This window comes from Zalophus californianus, chromosome 7 (assembly GCF_009762305.2).
Source record: "Zalophus californianus isolate mZalCal1 chromosome 7, mZalCal1.pri.v2, whole genome shotgun sequence".
Taxonomy (NCBI): Eukaryota; Metazoa; Chordata; class Mammalia; order Carnivora; family Otariidae; genus Zalophus; species Zalophus californianus.
This window is the reverse complement of record NC_045601.1, coordinates 48,095,556-48,104,718: the sequence shown is the minus strand read 5'-3', so window position 1 is coordinate 48,104,718 and position 9,163 is coordinate 48,095,556. Positions and strand designations below refer to the sequence as shown.

The 9,163-nt window shown below is 47.9% G+C and overlaps 1 protein-coding gene across 2 annotated transcripts; it reads left to right on the top strand.

Moving 5' to 3' along the window:
- Positions 1 to 343: 343 nt before the first annotated feature.
- On the top strand, positions 344 to 8,357 carry MARCKS (myristoylated alanine rich protein kinase C substrate). Of its 2 annotated transcripts, none has more exons than XM_027602135.2 (2): positions 344 to 2,770; positions 4,589 to 8,357. In XM_027602135.2, the coding sequence occupies exons 1-2, from the start codon at positions 2,669 to 2,671 to the stop codon at positions 5,486 to 5,488; spliced, it is 1,002 nt and encodes a 333-aa protein (XP_027457936.1). In that variant the 5' UTR covers positions 344 to 2,668; the 3' UTR covers positions 5,489 to 8,357. The 2 variants fall into 2 exon arrangements, with proteins under 2 accessions (XP_027457936.1, XP_027457937.1); XM_027602136.2 differs by lacking the exon at positions 344 to 2,770 and adding an exon at positions 2,819 to 3,510.
- The last annotated feature ends 806 nt before the right edge of the window (positions 8,358 to 9,163 follow it).

Genomic DNA, 9,163 nt, shown 5'->3' with positions numbered 1-9,163 from the left:
CGCGCTCCGCCTGGACCCCGCCCCCTCGCGCAGCCATCTGCTTCGCTGTCGGTCTCGCTGTCTCTCGCTCAGCATCTCTTTCCCCTCCACCACTCCCTGCCCCCCCAACCGGCTCCGCCCCTTCTCCGCCCCCCCTCCCCCCGCCCCAGTCCAGGGCTCCGAATCTTTCGTGGCCGTTGCCAGGGAGACCGGCCGATACCAGGCAAATAGGCATTCGAGAAAGAAAAGGGGGGAAAGCTACACGGCAGTCTGGTAACAAAGGAGCAATAAAAGCAGCCCCCAAATGGAGGGCTGGGGACGCGTCTGCGAGAAAATCCGAAAGCGAGCTAGCAATCACCCCAAGTTAAAACCAGGAGGGGGATGCAGAGGAAGGGGCATGATTCACGTTGGGGGTGGGGGAAATCAACAGATTTAAATGAGCTTTTGAGAATCGCCTGGATGGTGGTTTTGGATCAACCCAGCTGGCTTTTCAAGTTGGAACTCCGCTAATACAAGAGATTCGCGTCCACCTCGGCGGCTGGGGTCTTGGGCCAGGCCAGCGGGCTCCCTTAAGGGTGATAATATGTTTGGCAGGATATACTTCTACGGAAACGTCTTTACATCAGCTCTGGAGAATATGACTTCGTGATCGAATAATACATCTGAAGGCAGTGGGCAGTGAGAAGACGGAAGCTTCGTGTAAAGATGTACAGCTTGGTGATTTGCAAAGCAATATTTGAACAAAGAGTTATTGGCTTGAACCAACCATCTTTTTCACTCAGTGTGACCCATTTCCCTACAATAAGCAGAAAATAAAACTGCTTGAGAATTCAGAGCCAACACCAGGAGAAATGAACCATTCTCTCGACTGCTTCTCGCTTCCACAAGCGAAAGATTATTCATTTCAGGATTACTAAATGTAAACGAGAAAAGGGTCTGATGTGGAAACGAGTGAAAACTTTGGGAGCAAAAATGTAGGCGGTAGGAGAATGTTTATTAGGCTGTATCCTTGATTTTTTTTTTTTTTTTTTTTACCGCCTCTTCCCCTTCTTTAAATCAGTGCCTTGTCTTTCACACACAAATAGCGTCTGGTACTTCCGTGGCAAGCGGTGCGATGGAGGTACTCTGTGTCCCCTTATAGAAGCTTTTTCTCTAACCCAAGCTAGACTTGGAGCGTTCAGGGATCTTCTTGCTATTTCTCAACATGCAGTTTCTCCTTAGAACTGTAATCGTCATTCCGGTTGTTTAGAATTTCTTCGCGGCTGCCTCCCTCCCTTCCAGGAGCACACTCGCTTGCATGCACACTTACACATGTTCAGAAAGAGTCCATCCGATCCTGGCAGTAGGCTGAAAAACGATTCATGTCTACGCGAATTGCATCCTAACCGTATATATGGATTCATATACTCGAGGCTGTATCTCGTTTCACCATGGAGGAAAATTGTCATTTCATACAGTGATAAAATGCAAACTGTTATGATCTTTTGTAAATGCCCCTCACTTTATATTGTGGGGGGAAAATCACTAATTGGGAATAGTCGGGGGTGGAGGGACTTCGATGAGCATCGCAGGCCAATATCGAAATACTTTATTTCATGCCAATGTGGGATAGGGTAGGGAGTGTGGCTTAGGCTCCTCGACGCTTTTGCATTTTCCACATCTGGCCTACAGACCTAATTCTAACTCGAGATGTCGTTTGATGAAATTCGATCTTCGTGGTTTAAATACCTTTCAATTTAGGGCGATTTAACATTTGCAACCGTTAAAAAAACAAACCCTGTGTAGTATCTGTGAAACCAATACGGAACACGGAGAAAGAAAACATGCTGCACACAAATCCCAACCATTGTCTTTAACACTCGCATACACACACACATACACATAAACACACAGGGAAGATGGGGGAGGGGAGCGAGTGGAGAGAGACAGACACGGATATAGACCGACAAGAGTCAAAGCGAGTCAAGTTAAAGCTTTCTCCGCCCCCATCCACAAGTACCCCCCCCCCGCGTTAATTAATTCCAAACAAAGCAAGCCAATCAAGTGATGCGTTATTATTTTCAAGCAGAGGGAGGCGAGAGGCATGTATTTTTTAATTGATTTATTTATTTGGAGGACATTAATTCTCGGTCTGAGGCTGATTTTCAAATCATTTGCAAAGCGCGGCTCCATTGTTCGCCGGGCGCGCAGGCTCCGCCCCCTGCTTTGTGTGCGGTGCGCGGATTGGCCGGCGCGCGCGGGGGCCGCGTCAGCGCCCGCGAGCCCATTCATCTGTGCACTTGGGCGTTGGACCCCGCATCTTATTAGCAACCAGGGAGATTTCTCCATTTTCCTCTTGTCTACAGTGCGGCTACAAATCTGGGATTTTTTTATTACTTCTTTTTTTTTTTTAAACTACACTTGGGCTCCTTTTTTTGTGCTCGACTTTTCCTCCCTTTTTCCCTCCCTCCTGCGCTGCTGCTTTTTTATCTCTTCGACTTAAATCTTTTTATCCGGAGTGTATTTAATCGGTTCTGTTCTGTCCTCTTCACCACCCCCACTCCCCCCCTCCCTCCGGTGTGTGTGCTGCTGCCGCCGCCGCTGCTGCCGCCGCCGCTGCTGCTGCTGCCGCTCGCCCCGTCGTTACACCAACCGGAGGCTCTTTGTTCCCCCCTTGGATCTGTTGAGTTTCTTTGTTGAAGAAGCCAGCATGGGTGCCCAGTTCTCCAAGACCGCTGCGAAGGGAGAAGCCACCGCGGAGAGGCCCGGGGAGGCGGCTGTGGCCTCATCGCCTTCCAAAGCGAATGGGCAGGTAAAGTCTACCTGTGTTTCTGGTCATTTCTTTGGTGTCTCTCTCTCTAGTCCCGACGCTTCTCCTCCCCTCCCGGTCGCTCCCGAGGCGCATTCGGCGGAGAGAGGAGCACGGCCAGATTGCAGTCTGAAAGTTGAATGGAAAGCGATAGCCTAAATTGTCAATTTCTCATAGGAGGTGGGGGGGGGGGTCCTCCTCTCCACCCCAGAGGAGTGGTTCCCGGAGAATCCTGGCAAATTCTTGTGTAGACGCGAGGAAAGAAGTGATAAATCGTCTAAAATGGCGTGTTTGGAGCTTGGCAGAACGTGACTAGCTAGGTGCTAACCCCCCCTCCCCCCAGTCAGGTTGCATTTGTGTTTGGTGGGCACAAAGGTGTTTGGGTGGCTCTCGTGTTTGTTGTCGAGATTGGGTCGCTTTCAAAATTTCTGAACTGTTGTGATGGGGGGCAGGATGGAGGAGAACGGGAATGGTGGTGGAGAAAGGCAAGGAGGGGAAAGGCTGTTTTATTGTATGCTGAGGCGGCATGCCCTGGGTTCTTGGAAAGGGAGCTGGCTGGCTGGAGCTGGGCAGGAAGGTTTCGGTATCTTTTCCGTGGGGGCTTTCCCACTGTTCTAAATCTTTATTCGTCAGCTGTCTGTGGAATTACACACCCATCCGACTTTGAAATGGTATCTCTGGGTGGGAAGACTCGGTGGGTCCTTGAAGAAGAACCTGTCCAGATGGTCAACAAGAGGCAGTTGGTGTGTTTCGGTCGGGGTTGTTCGTGTGCGCGGTGGCGCCTGGACCACTGCGGGGGGCCACCCCAGAGCTGCCCGGACCCAGGCAGATGGCCACGGTTGGGTGGGCGCGAGAGGTCGGCCATGGGTGGCTGCTTCACAAACACTGGGCACCCACCACGCCTCTTTTCCTAGAGAAGAGGCCGTGTAGCTTCGCCTACTGTAACCTAATGGGGAAGGCGAGCTCTGCCAAGAGGCTCTGAACCCGTTAAAAATGCAAAATGAGCCGCCGTGGCGCGCCCCGGCTTCACAGAATCTCGGGCGAAGGTGGGCGTGGAAGCCGAGGCAACACCTCAGAAATCATGGGTTTCCCCCTGCCTTGTTGGTTTTATTCGGACCAGGACGCCGGGAAGCCACCTGAGCTTTGTTTGTGGACTCTGGGCTGCGCGATCCGGGCTCGGGGGCGCCTCGGCCGGCGGGCAGGGCCGGGCTGGGTAGGGCGGGGTGGCCCCGCGGCCCCGCCCCTCCGCGCCCGCCCGCCGGCCCGCCCGCGCCCAGCTCCGCGCGGTGGAGGCGCAGCGCCCCCTGGCGACCCCAAGCCCTAGGGGGCGTAGTGCGCGCGCAGCCCAGGCGCTTCTGGCTGGAGCGCTGTGATGCCCCTGGGAGTTCTCGGTGTTTTTGCAGAGCCTCTCAGGGTTTAGGGAAAAGGGGGTTGTGTACCGGCTCTGGGTTCGTGCCTTCTCCCGAAGGGCGTTTGGTGTATCGTGTTACGGGGCTCTTTTTTTGTGGAGCCCGTGAGGTGAAGGCTGGAATGGGTTATCCCTTGCTTTCTACGTCTGGGGCTCGGCACTTTTAAATCCGTTTGTTGAGTGGTCGAGGCTACTGCTGTGTCTTTAGGGCGCCCCCAACGGCACTGCCCCGTTTCCTCGGAGAGCCCTTGTCTAGGCAGGCAGCCCCGCCTCCCCATAAGGGGGTGGAGGGACTCCAAAGCCAGAGGGGCCCGGGGTGTGGGGGGAACTGGTCCCTCCCGGCCCAGGGGTGGGGGCGGCAATGGCGGCGCCCGGGCCGCATCAGTGACACTCCCGCCTTCTCTGCCCCGCAGGAAAATGGCCACGTGAAGGTAAACGGCGACGCCTCTCCCGCGGCCGCCGAGCCGGGCGCCAAGGAGGAGCTGCAGGCCAACGGCAGCGCCCCGGCCGCCGACAAGGAGGAGCCCGCGGCCGCCGGGAGCGGGGCGGCGTCGCCCACCGCGGCCGAGAAGGAGGAGCCGGCCACCGCCGCCCCCGAAGCCGGGGCCAGCCCCGCGGAGAAGGAGGCCCCCGCGGAGAGCGAGGCCGCCGAGCCGGGCTCGCCCTCGGCCGCGGAGGGGGAGGCCGCGTCGGCCGCCTCCTCGACGTCTTCGCCCAAGGCCGAGGACGGGGCCACGCCCTCGCCCAGCAACGAGACCCCGAAAAAAAAAAAGAAGCGCTTTTCCTTCAAGAAGTCTTTCAAGCTGAGCGGCTTCTCCTTCAAGAAGAACAAGAAGGAAGCGGGAGAGGGCGGGGAGGCCGAGGGCGCAGGCGGCGCCTCCGCCGAAGGCGGTAAGGACGAGGCCGCCGGGGGCGCCGCTCCAGCCGCCGCAGAGGCGGGCGCGGCCTCCGGGGAGCAGGCGGCGGCGCCGGGCGAGGAAGCCGCGGCGGGTGAGGAGGGGGCGGCGGGCGGCGATCCGCAGGAGGCCAAGCCCGAGGAGGCTGCCGTCGCGCCCGAGAAGCCGCCCGCCAGCGAGGAGACCAAGGCCCCCGAGGAGCCCAGCAAGGCCGAGGAGAAGGCCGAGGAGGCCGGGGCCAGCGCCGCTGCCTGCGAGGCGCCTTCAGCCAGCGGGCCCGGGGCGCCCCCGGAGCAGGAGGCGGCGCCCGCGGAGGAGGCGGCGGCCGCGTCAGCCTCATCAGCCTGCGCAGCCCCCTCACAGGAGGCCCAGCCCGAGTGCAGTCCAGAAGCCCCCCCAGCGGAGGCGGCAGAGTAAAAGGGCCCGATTTTTGAGATAATCGAAGAACTTTTCTCCCCCCGTTTGTTTGTTGGAGTGGTGCCAGGTACTGGTTTTGGAGAACTTGTCTACAACCAGGGATTGATTTTAAAGATGTCTTTTTTTATTTTACTTTTTTTTTTTTTTAAGCAGCAAATTTTGTTCCCCCTCCTTCCCCACAGATCCCATCTCAGATCATTCTGTTACCACCATTCCAACAGGTCGAGGAGAGCTTAAACACCTTCCTCTGCCTTGTTTCTCTTTTGTTTTTATTTTTTTGCATCAGTATTAATGTTTTTTGCATACTTTGCATCTTTATTCAAAATGTAAACTTACTTTGTCAATCTATGGACATGCCCATATATGAAGGAGATGGGTGGGTCAAAAGGGATATCAAATGAAGTGATAGGGGTCACGATGGGGAAATTGAAGTGGTGCGTAACATTGCCAAGAATGATGTACCACTAGAAATGATGGTGTAAAGGCTTAGTCTTTTTTTTTTTTAAAGAAAAGTTATTACGATGTATTTTGTGAGGCAGGTTTACAACACTACAAGTCTTGACTAAGAAGGAAAGAGAAAAAAAAACACCAATACCCAGATTTTAAAAAAAGATCATAGTCTTAGGAGTTCATTTAAACCATAGGAACTTTTCACTTATCTCATGTTAGCTGTACCAGTCAGTGATTAAGTAGAACTACAAGTTGTATAGGCTTTATTGTTTATTGCTGGTTTATGACCTTAATAAAGTGTAATTATGTATTACCAGCAGGGTGTTTTTAACTGTGACTATTGTATAAAAACAAATCTTGATATCCAGAAGCACATGAAGTTTGCAACTTTCCACCCTGCCCATTTTTGTAAAACTGCAGTCATCTTGGACCTTTTAAACACAAATTTTAAACTCAACCAAGCTGTGATAAGTGGAATGGTTACTGTTTATACTGTGGTATGTTTTTGATTACAGCAGACAATGCTTTCTTTTCCAGTCGTCTTTGAGAATAAAGGAAAAAATCTTCAGATGCAATGGTTTTGTGTAGCATCTTGTCTATCATGTTTTGTAAATACTGGAGAAGCTTTGACCAATTTGACTTAGAGATGGAATGTAACTTTGCTTACAAAAATTGCTATTAAACTCCTGCTTAAGGTGTTCTAATTTTCTGTGAGCACACTAAAAGCGAAAAATAAATGTGAATAAAATGTACAAATTTGTTGTGTTTATTTATGTTCTGATAAAATACTGAGACTTTAGGTCGTAAGGGTAATTTTGAGGAACATCTTGCGTGCCATCAAGAGTAAATTTTCTTGTGGTTTTTAATCTGAAGTTTCCAAAGTTTTGAAATTCGTAATCAGCAGTGTCAGATTACATACAGGAAGATCTTATAACATTCCATGTCTGTTACCGTTTACCTGCAATGACATTGAGTTTTCATTTAAAAATTCAGTAATTATTTTTATTGTAGTTAACATAGCATGTCAGAATGAATTATATAATACAAAAGTGGTGTGACCTGAAGACTATTTAAATGTCATGTGAAAATTTCATAAAATACATTTTTTTGTCATGCAGGTCCAGAAACTTGAGAGTATTTAATCCAAACTGCAGATGGGCCACAAAAGTGGCCAAATGTTTTCCAAAAACTGATGTGTATTACCTGCCATTGTAATTGCTTAGTGTTTGGCTAATTTCCAAATAATTGCTTAGATTATGTGTTACACCTTAGAAAAAACAGGCTTATGTGAAGGAGTAACGGTGATGAATGGGCAACATTGTCAGTTCATGGGCCTTTTAGTATAACTTGCCTCAATTCAATAGTTGCAGTTTTTTTAAATGAAAGTAGTGTGTTAGTATCTTGTTACTCAAAGGAAAAGATAGAGAATAATACTTCCTTATATAGTAATAATCCTTACTAGTTTCACCTTTGCTCTTAACCACCCCATAACTGGATTTATTTTTTTTTCTTCACTGGATCCTAAACTGAAGTCAATTTGAATAAAAAGGTGTATATCAAATACCATTACTTCATTAAATGCAAAGGAAAAGAGTTTACGCACACCCTGTTTTGCTGTTTTTGAGCAGTTTGCCTTGTAGGGTTCACAGTCAGTGAACCACATTTGTAACAACTGAGCACCAAATCTTAAACTCCTTAGAAAAATAAATTAGGTTTTGACATGTGCTATTAATTGGAATAATGAATCATTAATAATTCATGCCCTCTCCTTACCAAATATGCTCCCCACTAATAAAAACAGCATTTGGAAGAGTATGTACTTTTAGCTGGGGTGTGTTGATCTTTGGATGTTTGAAAGTTAAAAGTCAAATCTGGTAACCAAAGGACTGCTTTATGGGGTCTTTCCAACCTTACCAACTTTCCTCAAATACCTGCTTGGCCAAGTACAGGGCCTAGTGTGTGGGAGGACTCAAAAAAATGGATTTTAAAAATTAACTCCTGAGTAGTCAAAAATACTGTGTAGCCAACTATATTGTTAGGCTTGTTTTTTTAACAGCTGGAATTAAGATGCATTATTTTGATTTTAATTGCCTAAAACACTTTGGGTGGTAATGATGGAATGGTGGATTTTCCACCAAGTGATTAAATGAAATTTGACATATCTTTTCATCCAAAGTTTTGTACATCACATTGTTTTCTAATGGAAAAATGTTAATATGGCTTTTTGTATTACTAACAATAGCTTTGAGATTAAGGAAAAATAAATAACTCTTGTACAGTTCAGTATTGTCTATTAAATCTGTATTGGCAGTATGTATAATGGCATTTGCTATGGTTATAAAATACTTCCTCTGGATTATAATTATCATTTGATTCAATTCCTATTGCTTGTAAAATAAAGTTTTACCAGTTGATATAATCAAGCTTGCTAAAATAGGATTTTTTACAATTTTAAAATGCAAATTTTAGAGAAAAACTTAAAATCTTGAGTGTTGATGGTAAGTATAACTATTACTCAGTTTAAGGGATGTGGAAGGTATGCTTGACATTATACTTAGGATATGTAATTACATCCATTGAAGGTGAGTTCTATGTTAGCTAGTCAAGTAAACATTTCAATGATAGGGCTTGATAAAATGCTTGAGAACCAATGCAGTGTATCTACATTTTCCTCTCGTGTATATAAACAATAAAATTTTGCAATTAAAAATTTGGGGAAAGGGTGCCTTTTGCATTCATATACTTTGGAGAAAGGGGTTGTAGTTAATGTTAAGTTTGCTTTGAAAATTAGAAAACTGATTCAGTAACAGGGCTATTAGCTTTTATTTTTCCTTTAATAATTCACTGTGCAATATTGAGCCATTTTTTTCCCCTTTCCACTTCCCAGCTATATGAAAGTGCTTAAAACAGGATGTAGCAAACATGAATTTTAAAATGCTTTAAATCTGTAAATATTCCAGTCCTTGCTGGGGATTCGAGTTCCAGCACTCCTTTAAATTACATCCAACGGTGCTATTTTAAAAATGGGAAATACTTTTAAAAGATGTGAATGTTAACTATATTTTATGTGCCTGAAAAGAGTGATAAATTACTGATCCCTGAAATGCTTCTATCTATATTTCCTCTCAACTGCTTTACAGCAACTTTGTTTTTAAGTAATCGGCACCCAACCTGGGGCTGGAATTTACAACCCCAAGATCAAGAGTCACATGCTCTCCGACTGAC

Coding starts and splice junctions, on each gene's coding strand:
- MARCKS (XM_027602135.2), top strand. CDS start 2,669: ATGGGTGCCCAGTTCTCCAAGACCGCTGCGAAGGGAGAAGCCACCGCG. Junction 2,771..4,588: donor CTTCCAAAGCGAATGGGCAG/GTAAAGTCTACC, acceptor TCTGCCCCGCAG/GAAAATGGCCACGTGAAGGT.